Raw genomic sequence first — 13,795 nt, 5'->3', positions numbered from 1 at the left:
TATAATCTATGTATTTGAGTTGAAACAAAAATATTTGAAATCGATGGGATCAATTCCTTATTTATCAATTGATATTGAATTTAATCACATATCCTTAAAACTACAATATAAGTTTAATTGTTACTCGAATTTTAGGTTAAACAATAGGCCTAACCGTAAAATTGTAAAATCTAAACCATAATTCTTAATTCCCATATAACATTTTTAAAATTAAAAAATACGAAACAAACCAAAAATTCGAAAGACCAACTTCTTTTCTTTGTGGTAAGAAAATGAAAAAATTCGTCTACTTCATCCATCCCTTTTATGCTAAAATGACCAAAAACTCCTTAAACCTCAACGCCATCGCCCCTCTGAAGTGAAAACCCCCACCACCTGAAAAAGCTCTTCATAGCCATGGATTTTCAAGTGGTAGTATTAGCAGGTGGCTTCTCGAAAAGCCTTGTTCCTCTTGTTTCCAAGGTTCTCTTCTTATTCCTTTTTTCTCCTTAAGCCCTTTCCCATTTTTTCCTTCTATTACTTTTATAATTTCTTCTCCGATAAAATCTGCAGGAGGTGCCCAAAGCGTTGCTTCCAGTGGCAAACCGGCCGGTTCTGTCTTACGTGCTGGAGCATTTTGAGCAAAACAATCTCAAGGATTTTATAGTTGTGAGTTAATTGTGTTTTTAGCACTGTTTTCTCTTTATTGTGTTAATTATGGAAATTAGGGTTATTTAATTGAATAGTGTGGTTGATTGTGGTATTTTTCTCAGGTTGTTGAAGGGGAAAGTGCAGCTCTTCTTGTTGGGGGTTGGATTTCAAATGCTTATGTTGATCGCCTACATGTTGAGGTAATTCTTGGATCACTTTATGTGGCAGTGTTTGAGTGGACATGGAAGTTAAGAAAGAAAAAATAACTTTTGAATCTTGTGGTCTAAAACAAGCTATAGATATTTGTAGGGTTATAAATCATCTCAGCAACGGTAAAATGAGAAGTTTGAATTGTTTCTAAATATAAAAAGGTGCATTCTTCTTGGGACAGACTAAAAAGGAGAATGTGTCACATAAGCGAGGTGATATTGTGAAGAAAACTATGAGGGTTATAAGTGCGTGTTATAGTAAATTGTTTCAAGTGAAATTTGGCAATATTGATATTGCAGACATGATAGGTGATTCCCCTATCAATTTTTTGTTCTAATGTATGTGACTAATAGAGAAATAGTAATAAGATTGTTAGAATAGTGTAGATACTTTTTGTTTGATGATTCAATTTTGTTTTGGCATATAGCTCAAAGCTTATTAGTAGGTTCTTCAGTCTCCTCTCGTCAGAAACATCAGTTTCTCCAGCTTTTTAAGGCTTGACAACTGATGAAACAAACCTGATAAATCAGAAATATTTCCGCCCCTAGTTTCAGTCTTTCATTGTGCTTCTTTCTTGTAATTTACATAAATTACGAATAGGACAACATGAATCATTCATGAATTATTCTATAGAAAATTAATAATGATTCTAGATGAAACTTTTGTGTCATTTTGATGAGATACATAAAAGGATGAGGCTGCCCATCTGCTTTATGTGTTTTTTTTTCTTTCTAATCATAGTCTCATAGTGCATTAAGTGAGATATTAAGAATTCTTCATTTACTTCGAAACTTATTGTATTGAAATGAAATGGGCTTGAGTAGAGCGCAACATATATAGAAGATTTGTATGCCGACTCAAACTAATTTGTGATTATGGCAAGTTGATGGATTAATTGATATATAGTCATTCTCTGCATTGCGCATCAAATCGCGAAGGGAACACTGTGAAGCACGTAACCTAAGGATTATATAGGAAAGAGATATTTTATAATTTGTGGATGGAAAGAAGGGACAAATACAACAATTTTTAAGTGGAAAAGGGTAGAAGGGCAGACTCATTATCCGCCGAGTTTCAAACCGTGTGCCAATTGCCCCTTGGGATTTTTTTTGTTATAAAAAAGAAGGCAAATATGAAGTAAAGAGGAAACAAAGTTCTTTGATCATCTTGTGCAACCAAGGATGTGACCTATTGTTCAATGAAGCGGAAGGAGAACCATGAGATCTCAGGTTCAAATACCAGCGGATGTTAAAAACATTAGGTGATTTTTTCCCATCCTAAGCTTTGATGGCAGAGTTACCCATACTTGTATTGGTTCGAGGTAGTAGATACCCAGTGAAGCGTGCAAGGTGGTCCTGACACAACCATCATGAAGAAAAAGGTCTTTGAGCATCTTCAAACTTAACAACAGAGAGAAGGGCTTTGGTAACTGAGAAATTTCATGCTTCTAGTGGAATCCAGTTGCTTTGCAAGTCTGCCAACTGCACTCCCCAAATGCAGCCTTACTATTTTTGATAGGTTATGCAGCAATTGCGCATATCAGTTTTGTTTATTGCTGTACATAAACAAATTACAAATCTTGATTTGGCAAGGCGCTGATTATAATCCAAATAGGGATGGGCTAGAATGATTCTCCATTGACAATCTGCACGCCCCAATTTCCCAACTCAAGTCCCAAATCGAGTCCCAACTTTGAATTCCAGTTCAATCCCAAACCTTAGATGATTGGTCTTTAAGAAAATACTAATGAAGAAGAAGAGAAGAGAGGAGGGGGCAGGGGACGAGTGAGGAAGAAGGGTGAGGAAGACGTGGTGAATTTGCAGAGAAAAATGAATTGTCTAACAGTGCGGGAATATGGTTAAAGGGGCAAATAAAATGGGAGTTGGGCCATTTTGTGCTATACTTAAGGCCGAATGGCCAAGCAGTGCCTATTATTATTATTATTGTTATTTTTTTTGTTATGAACTTGCTCTTTACTAACGTCAATGCTCCTCAAAAGTTGGACTCAAAATAAATTTATTTAATGCTCCCTGTTGACTGACTGTTTTGAGCAGGATGAATCTAGTAGTTTTACATTAAAAAGTTCACTTGATAAATCTAGTGCTCATCCTAATACTTATTTGGCCCTTGTTAACTTAGTAGTTTTACATTAAGGGCTTAATTTTTTTTTTGTTACTTTGTCTTCAGGTTGCAGCAGTCCCTGAGGATATCGGGACAGCTGGAGCTCTTAGGGCCATTGATCACCACCTGACTGCAAAAGATATTTTGGTTGATGTTCTAATCCGAATTGCTTTCCAACATGGTCGCATGCTTTAATGAGCTAATTTGTTTGATTCTTATGCAGGTTGTGAGTGGTGATCTTGTTTCTGATATTCCTCCTGGGGCAGTGGCAGCTGCTCATAGACGACATGATGCTGCAGTGACTGCTATGCTTTGTTCTACTCCTGTCAGTGGCCCATCTGAGTCAGGTTCCTCTGGCGGAAAGGACAAAGCCAAGAAACCGGCACGCCATAACATTATAGGACTGGACCTCACTAAACAATTTCTGTTGCATATAGCTGCTGGTGAGACCCCTGCATATGCTTTTACATCCTTCATGCATCAATTGGTTTTATTCCCTTATGAGGCATCTTTGATATCCTCTAGGAGCTGAAGTTGAGAAAGATATTCGTGTCCAGAAGAGCATTCTCCGAGCGGTAGGCCAGGTAAATGATGCCAATCAGTACGAACTTCATAGCTAATGAAATCACTAAGATGGGAGTTTTTTCTGATATGTTTCTCTTCTACTCATGCACCTTTCCTCTTGTCTGATTCCTGTTACTTTTTTTCTGATATGTTTCTCTTCTACTCGTGCATCTTTCCTCTTGTCTGATTCCTGTTACTTGAGAAATTAATGAGAAAAGAGAGGGGAAATAAGTGAAGAACTGGTAGATTTGCTTGAAGATGTAGTATTTTTCTCCTCCTCCTCCCAATCTATGATTCAGCTTGGCTATGGCTTGCTATTATTTTGGATTGTTTCCTTCTTCATATGATCTATCTCTTTCATTTCTTCTATATCCAATGCAGGAGTTTTTATGTTTTTCATGATCACATGTATATCTATTATTTTTTTGGGTAAATAAAGAAATTTTATTACCAATGACATTCTGTACATTTACAAACACAAAAAAACTGCATACCGTTCTATCCAAAATGCAGAAAACAGCTACTCAACTAAAACTTCAAAGAACTCCACAAACAACTATTCTCTAAAGCAATACTATCGAGGATAGAAATTAATTTGTCTAAGTACTGCAGTCAGCCTACTCTTCATTGGTGCTCTATAAAACACTTCTTGAATAATCTTCGTGATAATGATCTCTGGTTCAGTTTGCTTCCCCTGAAAAACTCTTTGGTTCCTCTCTATCCAAATATGATAAACACAGACTGGCATGTATATGTATTATTGAATTTTGCTTATTAACCAACGTGAGATACTTGACATGCTGCTCTCTGCAAGAACCTTTTCTGGTGTTTTTCACCCTTTTTTCTCTATTCACATGAAAATATGATATTGGACCATTAGAAACGAAGTGCATGCGTGCAGATACATCCAGATATACAAGCTTCTCCGTAATTTTCGGTGGAGTTTTCCTTCTCCATCTTATCCTTTTTCTTTAATCTGCAGATGGAGATTCGTGCTGATCTAATGGATGCTCATATGTATGCCTTCAAGAGGTTCGAGGTGTTTCTATCTGATTTCAAGTAGTTTTGGTTGATGTTGTTTATCCATTATGCTTGGATATTCTCTAAGATGGTTTTTTTTGGGTATGTTCGAAAATGGTTGTCATTTCCACGTTTTTCTCCTGTAGAACTGTTTTGCAAGAGGTTCTGAATAAGAAAGAAACTTTTCTGAGCTTGAGGCGCGACGTGTTGCCTTATCTTGTGAGGAGTCAGCTAGTAAGTCTTATAACGCATGATTTTTTTCTGCCACATGTTAACTTTGTTTACTTTCCATCTAAGATTCTCCATGAGTTGATGATGTTGAATTATATTAGAGATCTGAATTATCACAAAATGGAGTGCTAGCAGAAGAAAATGGGCATCATAAGGATTTTTCTGAGAGTAGTACAGTTATGCTGTCACAACTACTGACCAATGCATCTACACAAAGTTTTCATGAACTATACGCTTTGGGTCCTGATGGTTCTGCTCCATCTCCAAGAAAGACTCACAAGTGCTGCGTATATATTGCCAGCAAGAGCAATTATTGTGTGCGCTTAAACTCCATTCAAGCCTTCAGTGACATAAATCGAGATGTGAGATTTACTGTTTAACCTTGTATTTTTGCTTATCTCTAAAGCAGATGTGTTTGCTTATCTGCTAATGAGCTAGTTTACTTTCTCTATGATTTAGGTCATAGGTGATGCAAGTCACCTGTCAGACTATTCTTTCTCTCCCCAGAACAACATAATTCATCCTACAGCCGTGCTTGGTTCCAAAACTACAGTGAGTTGCAACTTACAGTTATATATGTAGAATATTATGTTGTTGCACATGTTGTGTCATCTTTATTTATTTTTGTTAGTGCCGAAGAAAGAAGTTCATATTGCATCATACCTTTCCTTTTGGTTTTAATTTGTCTTGTTGGATCTTGGTTTGTTTTTATGGGAATATAAGAAAATTATATATGATTAACTTGCACCAAGTCAGTGCGACAAAAAACACAGTTACAAATTGTGCAAATTGTTGGATCTTGGTTCTCATGACTGAGGAATTAATCTAATTTAGGTTGGACCGCATTGTATGCTAGGAGAAGGTTCACAAATGGGTGACAAGTGCAGCGTGAAAAAGTCTGTCATTGGCCGGCATTGTCGTATCGGCTCAAATGTGAAGGTATGATTCATTCTTTACCTTTGATAAAAAGGAACACAGCTATTGTTTGCAACTTTTTGTCGCACAAGGATGCAATCTCAGGAAACGCAGCTGTACATGTGTTGCCTAGCTCGTTATTAAGTTGCTTCCCTTCTTGCTTGTTTTTGCAGGTTGTCAACTCAGTCATTATGGACCATGTCACAATTGGAGATGGTTGTTCAATCCAAGGTTCTGTTGTTTGCAGTAATGTACAGCTCCAAGAACGTGCTGTACTGAAAGATTGCCAGGTATCGTGCTTTTCCTCTTTCACCTACTTATATTTTCTAGAACAATAATACTAATAATTTATTATTATGATTATTATTGTTGTTGACATCATTAATTTGTTGTAGTATACGAGCTTAGGGTGGGTCAATGTTTGTATGTGTTTTCAAGTTTGAGTACTTCATTTTGCACGTTCGACACAGGTTGGAGCAGGTTATGTGGTCTCAGCAGGCAGTGAACATAAAGGAGAATCCTTGGCAAAGAAAGAGAAACAATAACTTTATATATTGGTTACTTACAGTGTGATCAACGGGACACTGATTTCTGTAGGATTTTTGTTGCTTTGCCCTGCCAATGATATGCTCGTCCAATGAACTCCGTGTTAACCAATAGAGCAAAGTCAATTTTGTTTGGCCTTGTTGTTTTGATTGAAGATTGTTTCCATATTGACTTTTGTTTTTAGGGTCAATCTGTTGTAGAGTTTACGTGTTTGAAAATCAAACAGCAGAACTCGACAATGCTCCATTTGATATGAAAAGTGACTGCTCTCTCTCTCTCTCTCTCTCTCTCTCTCTCTCTCTCTCTCTCTCTCTCTCTCTCTCTCTTGCTGTTCTTTTCTCTCCTTGATAAGTAAATCGTTAGAGATGGCAAATCAACGGCTTGATCAATTTGGATGGGTTACAATGAGTTGAATTTGCTCAAAGTTTGTTTTCGTCGAAACGGGTCAAATATAGATGTGATAGACAGTGGGTCATAACCTAAAAAAAAAAAATTACCCGTGTTTAATACAGCATTAACCCGACTAGTTAACATTTGGGTGTGTTGGCAGGTCATATTTTATGAGTCAAATGACAGTCCTACAAAGAATGAAACATTCAGACCACAAGAGCCAACACCAAAACAGTGAATCTTTGCATCAGAACCATAAACCAATTAAGGTAGTTTCTACTTAGATTTAAGTTGGCTGTTCGATTTCTACTCAGGACAATTTATTAGACAGATTATCATTACAATTTCTTAAACGTGCTATTTGTCTAACAATAGTACAAAATTGTTTCAACGGGTGAACAGGGAAATATGTCTTTCCACTACAGTTTGTCTTGTACATTGTTGACACAGATTTTAGAATAATATCAAACTTTAAGAATTGACTTAAATTACACTGCTTGCTAGTTGCTACACAGAATTTAGGATGGCGTGTCAAAATGCTTTTCTCATTTGTAGTTACCAAATTCTTTGCTTTAAAGGCTCAAGAAATTGGCTACAACTTTACAACGCGAGCATCTACAACAATATCAGCATTCTAAAGAGAGTAAAATATTTACCTGCACCAGATGTTTACACATCTCTATCCAATATTCTTTTCTATCGGAATAGTTTGAATAGCGTACAACCAGGAAAACAAAGTAAATTTAGCCTTAAGTAGCATGTTTTTCTCTATGATATAATTTAAACAAGGGAGAACACTGATCACTCTCCATAATCTATATATAGAGGCAAAGAGGGTAGAATCAACAAATTGTGTCATAGCTTTGCAAATTCAATTGCCTGCTTGCCCTCATGGCCTTTACTGAAGAAATAATTGAAATAATCTGAATAAATCACCTGCTTATAAAACGGTTTCTCTCCATTTTCTAGCACTTGTGGCAAAGGATCCAAAACTGCATCAGGCGCTGGATTCACAAATATTGGCACTGATACTCTATTTCTATTGGCATTTACAATCACGCGATGCTCAACGCTCTTGTACCTATCGTTGCTCATGATCTGAAGGACATCCCCTATATTGATTACGAGCGCTCCTTTGACTGGGGCCACATGAATCCAGCAATCGCCTTTGGGTTCTCGCACATAAAGGCCACCGACATCATCTTGTAAGAGCATAGTGATTGAAGAAACATCAGCATGACGACCAGCACCAGCAGTGAGCTCAGGGTTCGGGCACGTAGGGTAGTGAATGAGGTTAACAATCAGCGTACCCATTACAACAGACTTCATTGCTTCATCAATCTGCTTCACATTTAGTCCCTTGAGCAGCACCTCTAGAAGCTTTACTGTAACAGGTTTAGCCCATTTCATGTACTCCAAAACCTGATCTCTGTAGAAGTAAAATGACATTAGTCCAAAAAATGGTCTAGACGGATAGTGATATTGAATAGCAAAGGAGCCCAACAAGTAAGAGCGATCGCAGTCCTGTTTGAGGGAATGGGCTGGAAGGCTAGTGGTCATATTAGTCATCGAAAGGGAAATGCCTAGAGCTGCTTCAACATTGCCAGGCATAAGACCTGGCTATGTGGAGTAGACCTCACTTGCTCTTTGGCTCCGGCCTTTGGGCCCGTATTGGAAAGGGATCTTTGTTTATTTTATTATAAAAGAAACACCACGAGTTACGTCTTATTCCCAAGGAGATGTTTGATCTTCCTAGTCTAGGGGCTTCTCGTAAGGAGTGACCTAAGCTACTCCGATATGGCAGTTTAGGTACCGCACCCGTGTCGACACAATACTAATATAGGCGTGGGTATGGGATCCGTATCGGATCTGGTCAAACAATTTTGGGTACTTTGACCACGATGAATGGAAAAATTCGAGATAGATACAATTTAATTCCAGAAATCAGAACCAAAACTAGGGTAAATTTGAAGAAAATAGCATACTTTATCTAGGAAATCAATCATTTACTTATCTACAACTTGATAAAAACGGAACCCACACTTTACAAGCTATATGTAAGTATTCCATAAAATTTCTCATAATTTAGAGATATTTTTATATTTTTATTCTTTTTTTGAATTTTTTTATCCAGATCCCGCACCCGTATCTGTACGAGGCTCCGTATCCCCAAATCTTAGAATTTACATCTCGAAGGATCCGACTTCTAGATCTGCACCCGTATTGGACACCTGCACCTGTGTCCGAGCAACTTACTAAGGACTAGATACAGCCACTGTGCGTACTAGAATTTGCAAGAGCAAATTAAATGCATATTTTGTTTATGCTTGGTTCTAGATCAGCAAATGCAACTTGATAATACTCTCTCTCGCCATGTGATAATAGTTCTCTCAACTAACAGACAATACTACTTAGATATCGGATAAGTATTTCCGAAGGCTAAGCCACGATAGAACTTGCAGCTTTTGCTGATTTCCAGAGAGCTTTGCTGGGATCTAATAGCTTACTATCAATTACATACGGATAAGTTATCTAGCAATGATATAAGCGCATTTTGTTAGAATTCTTCTGCCTTCAAAGAGCTCTTTATTTTGTTTTATTTTAATCTTAACTGGCATTAGTAGAAGTTCTCAAACACTATCACTTGAAAATTTGGCATTCACCAAGTTGAAAAGCTAGCAACTTGTTGTTAGTCTGCAAATGTTAAGGTGCTCTCTGGATCAGGTAAAAAACACATACTCCCTTTTTCAGCTTTTCCAGTCATGACACAAAATTGACAAATGATTTGCATAAATTTGAATATATTCTTCAAATTATAGTCTAGACACTGTAGTTTTTACTTTGTCATACATCATTAATTCATAACTCTCATAATATAGAGTAATATCTGTAGATAATAGTAAAAAATTGTTTAAATATTTCGCCATTGATGCCAAGTGAAGAAAAAGTTTATAAGTACTAGCATTTCCTTACTATTCTTTTTTATCATTACAGTAGTTGTTTATAATATAGCAAGGTGCAAAATTCCGTATATCATGGTAAATTTACTCTTTGCATACAAGAAAGAGCATTCCAATTAAGGTGTCGCTAGTGGTCAATAAACTAGGTGCAAAATTGGAGATGAGGGATCAAATCCCCGCAAGGACAAAAAATACTAAGGTGATTTCTTCTCATTTGGTCGAGATGCACGTAAATTAAGATAGCAGACCACGTGGGATGGTGAAGATCCATGCAAACTGACTCAAGAATTTAGTCTAATAGGATAAGTTTTAAGCAGAAAGATCAATCTTTTGAAGCCCTCTAAACTTAGAGGTTGGGGTACTACTTCAGTTAACCAAGTTTAGACCAAACAGAAATAAAAACATATAAAAGCAGCACTTGACAGATTGAAACTTTAAACAGGAATTGTTAATGTTTCTCTTACTTGGAAACAGCAGGCCACAACATAGTGCTGCTCTCATCCTCAGAATCATAGATATGAAAAAGGTAATCTTTCCACTCCAAAACCTTCTCAGCCAGAGGACTAAAGCTGGTCTTCAACTGCACAGTGTGAGTAGGTGAATTCTCTTTCAAATACTTCCTCCTTTCCTCAACAGGCAACTCAAAGAACTTGTGCCCAGCTTCTAATACATTCTCAAGAACTTCAACTGGAATACCATGATTAATAATCTGAAAGAAACCCCATTTCTCTGCTGCATCACATATTGATTCTGCAACTTTTGGGTCATCACAATTTGAGAAATCAATTATGGGTATGGATTCTGAGGACACTAGTTGGGTAAAATCTAGTCTTTCTTCTTGTGGTTGAATGAACTTTTCAGGTACGTTCTTGAGACCAATTTGGGAAAGACCCTTTACTCCATTGCCTTTGTTTACTAGAAAATCAATGAGATCTGATGAGTTAGGGACTTCTGCAGGAGGCATTTATTTGGGAAAATCGCTTTGGTATGCTGACAGCGAAAAGCTCAGGACTCACGAGGAACGAAGAGGAGGAGAAAGTGAGAAAATAGTTTTCTGGTTTATGGACAGGGTCGTTCAAGTAAATCTAATAAAACTAGAGGAATCGTAGATTAATCTATGGTCAGCCTGGTACACAAATCCTCTATGCATGGGGTCGGGAAGGAAAAGGAAAATGCATAACTACACACTTTATTTTCTCGGGTCCATTTACTTCCAAAATTTCTTTTAGATGGAACTAGTATCACCCTGACACATATATTTACACTAATTTCCCTTTTTCACACAACCCACCTTCTTCCATCCATCAACCCATAAGTGAAGTAGCATTTTTTTTTGGTTAAGCAGATCGAAAAATGGTGAACTCCTAAAAAATTTTCTGGCAATCAACAATCAACAACCAAATTCTTCTTCCTCGTTCCCTGTAAATTTGATTAATTAAAAAAATATGACTCTCCTCCCCTACCTTACTACCTGAAGCAGTGAAAAGCCGAAGGCCCCGATCAGAAAATGGCGAGCATGATGAGAATATTTTTTACAACTAACAATCAAAACCCTTCTTCTTTTTTAGTTTGTTCTTGTACACTTGATTAAATAAAACCCATATTCAAAATTCTGCTTCAACAAATAAAACTTCTTCGATAAATGACGACATCAACGATCCGTTATGTGGGTGGTCAAATGCCGAAGAAAATTTTAGTAGGCTTCTTCTAGGTTTAATCAAAAGTTGATCTTGGGACTACATCTTTTCATTCCTTTCTGTGAGGAACAATTGCTATTGGAAGTTTAAAAGTGGTTAGTGAAGAGATTAGAAGTAGCAGCGATCCTCTATAAAAGTGCAGTGAAAAAAGAATAAAATTTGCAACTCGTTCTCGTCGGAAAATATGGAGAATGCTGGAGCTAATTTCCGGCCAAGTCTGTAAGTAACGAAACTGGAGAAAAGAAAAGGAAAAAACAAGAGGAAAAAAAAAATAGGAAAATAGTATTTTATAAAAATAAAATTTCTGCATTCTCTCTTTCGGCGACATACACTTTTGCCGCATCAACATTAATGGTATACTAATTCCATTTAAAAAAAGTTTAGGGGAGTAATAGGACTCTCACAAAAATAAATTGTGTAGTTACAAATCCGGCTATAAGTCCCAAAATTTGGTTTGAGCAGATATTTGTAGAAAAAAATTTAAAATAATTTCAAATAGAATTGACAATATTTATTACATTACCAATTTGTAATATTTTTACACAAACATTAATATATTTTGTGTCTATACATATCTATAAGTTTTGATCGAATACGGTGGCTTTTTCTTCTTACTTGATTCAAATTGATGATTCTTTTAACGGAAAAGGGTAAAAAATATCCTTTTGCTATTCGAAAATGTTCATTCATACCCTCGGTTATATTGTTGGTTCAACATAGCCCCCGACGGCACACAATTAGTTCAAAAGTAACCCTCTGCTGTTCAGACGCGGCAAAATTATTCCACGTGGCTTGACATATCGCTGAAAGAGAAATCGTTAAGCAACAACTGAGGAGGCGATAACATCTCGACTTGGATCATATAGCTGACTCTTTTTTGAGGACAATCACAACGAGAATTTTGTTCAATAATGAGTTGTTGAGATCCGCATCAAACTAATTAAATCCAAACTGATGAGGTAGTACAAGAAAAATGAAGAATTCAATTTGTATTTTTGTAAGCATATGAATATGTTGTGCAATTGTAAAAATACATGCAGCTCTCTTCTCTCGACCAATGCAAACAAATAGTAACATCATCAGATTTTTGCAAAATCAAGTGATGCTTTTCCCGAAGGGCGCTTACTGAAGAAATACTCCCAATAATCAGAAAACAGAACTTGCTTATAGACTGGTTTCTCTCCATTTTCCAGAACTTGTGGGAAAGGACCAATGACAGTATCAAGCCTAGGATTCACAAAAAACGGTATAGATATTCTAGCCCTGCTCGAATCGACAGCTGCACAGTGCTCGACACTCTTGTATCGATCGTTGCTCATAATTTGTAACGAGTCCCCAATATTAACAGCCAAGGCTCCTCTAACTGGAGTTACATGGATCCAGTTATTGTCTTTGGTTCCTCGGACGAAAAGGCCTCCTGTGTCATCCTGAAGGAGGATAGTAATGCAAGAAACGTCGCAGTGTCTGCGACAACCGATTGTGAGGCTTGGATTTGGGCATGGTGGATAGTAGTTCATGTTGATAGCCATAGTGCCCATCAATAGAGGTTCCAAAGATTCATCAATATTTTCATTGACATTAAGGCCTTTTAATAGAATCTCCAGCAACTTTTTAGCAAGTGGTATAGCCCACTTTTGATACTCCAAGACCTGGTCCCTGTACAGAGGAAAATAATATCAAGAAACTCCACCACGAAATTGAAAATTACCAATTGCATCACTCTAATTGTTTTTTGTTTTGACCAAATAGAAGTACTCCCTCCATTTTAATTGAGATTATGTAGTTTGATTTGACACATTTTAAGAAAAAAAAGAAGGCTTTTGAAATATGTGGTCCTAAAAGCTTAAGGGACAAACGTTTTGATGAGTTAAAATATTCGTGTGACTATAAAAGCTTCTCATTAAGAGTAAAATAGGTAAAATAAAAAGTTCAAAGTTAAGTTGTTTTTAATTATAAAAATGTATTACTCTTTTTTAAACGGAATAGTAAAGAAAGTGTGTCGTTTAAATTAAAACTACCAAATTTGTACTGTTACTAGATCCCAATATCTAGCATAGGATACCACAAATCTCTTTTGCTTGTTGATTGTCTCGGAGGGTTTACATCAAGCAAAAATAAATAAAAGATAAAGTTCAAAGTTATCCAACTAATAGCCTGTTTAGCCAAGCTTCTAAAATCAGCTTATTTTGATAAGTGATTTTTTTCAAAAGTTTTTTTTGGTGAAAGTAGATTGTATTTGACTAATTAATTTGAAAAATACTTTTAAACAACAATTAGTGTTTGGCCAAACTTTTAAAAACGGCTCAAAAGTACTTTTTTTCTTTCAAAAGCTTGGCCAAACACATCGAGCTTCTAAGTTTGGAGAAGCTGGGCCAAACATACAATAAGAGGTTAATTTCATAATGGTCAATCAACTTTCACTTTATTGCGTCAATTAAACTTAATTTTTTTTTTCCGGAAACAGAGAAAGCACTCAACTTTGTATAGGTATCAAAAAAGCCTATATATATA

The 13,795-nt window shown here is 36.5% G+C and overlaps 3 protein-coding genes across 3 annotated transcripts in view; 1 reads left to right on the top strand and 2 right to left on the bottom strand.

Moving 5' to 3' along the window:
• The first annotated feature begins 290 nt into the window (after nt 1-290).
• Nucleotides 291-6,517, top strand: LOC109239162 (translation initiation factor eIF-2B subunit gamma). Its single transcript, XM_019405685.1, has 13 exons — nt 291-462; nt 553-648; nt 753-830; nt 3,028-3,108; nt 3,185-3,404; nt 3,487-3,545; nt 4,508-4,557; nt 4,692-4,779; nt 4,878-5,138; nt 5,236-5,328; nt 5,611-5,715; nt 5,865-5,981; nt 6,162-6,517. Exons 1-13 carry the CDS (start codon nt 397-399, stop codon nt 6,234-6,236), a joined length of 1,389 nt encoding a protein of 462 aa, XP_019261230.1. The 5' UTR covers nt 291-396; the 3' UTR covers nt 6,237-6,517.
• Nucleotides 6,518-7,133: 616 nt separating this feature from the next.
• Nucleotides 7,134-11,645, bottom strand: LOC109239161 (feruloyl CoA ortho-hydroxylase 1-like). Its single transcript, XM_019405684.1, has 2 exons — nt 10,052-11,645; nt 7,134-8,056 (listed from the first exon to the last, which is right to left on the bottom strand). Exons 1-2 carry the CDS (start codon nt 10,549-10,551, stop codon nt 7,483-7,485), a joined length of 1,074 nt encoding a protein of 357 aa, XP_019261229.1. The 5' UTR covers nt 10,552-11,645; the 3' UTR covers nt 7,134-7,482.
• A 579-nt stretch (nt 11,646-12,224) lies between these two features.
• Nucleotides 12,225-13,795, bottom strand: part of LOC109239160 (feruloyl CoA ortho-hydroxylase 2-like) — a 2,453-nt gene continuing 882 nt past the window's right edge. The window contains exon 2 of the mRNA XM_019405683.1: nt 12,225-12,940. Within this exon, the coding sequence (XP_019261228.1) occupies nt 12,364-12,940 (577 nt within the window). The 3' untranslated portion in view covers nt 12,225-12,363. The remainder of the gene's footprint in view (nt 12,941-13,795) is intronic.

The sequence above is a fragment of the Nicotiana attenuata genome, unplaced genomic scaffold, assembly GCF_001879085.1.
Source record: "Nicotiana attenuata strain UT unplaced genomic scaffold, NIATTr2, whole genome shotgun sequence".
NCBI classification, from domain to species: Eukaryota; Viridiplantae; Streptophyta; class Magnoliopsida; order Solanales; family Solanaceae; genus Nicotiana; species Nicotiana attenuata.
The sequence above is the reverse complement of the archived record's forward strand: the minus strand, read 5'-3'. Positions and strand labels throughout refer to the sequence as shown.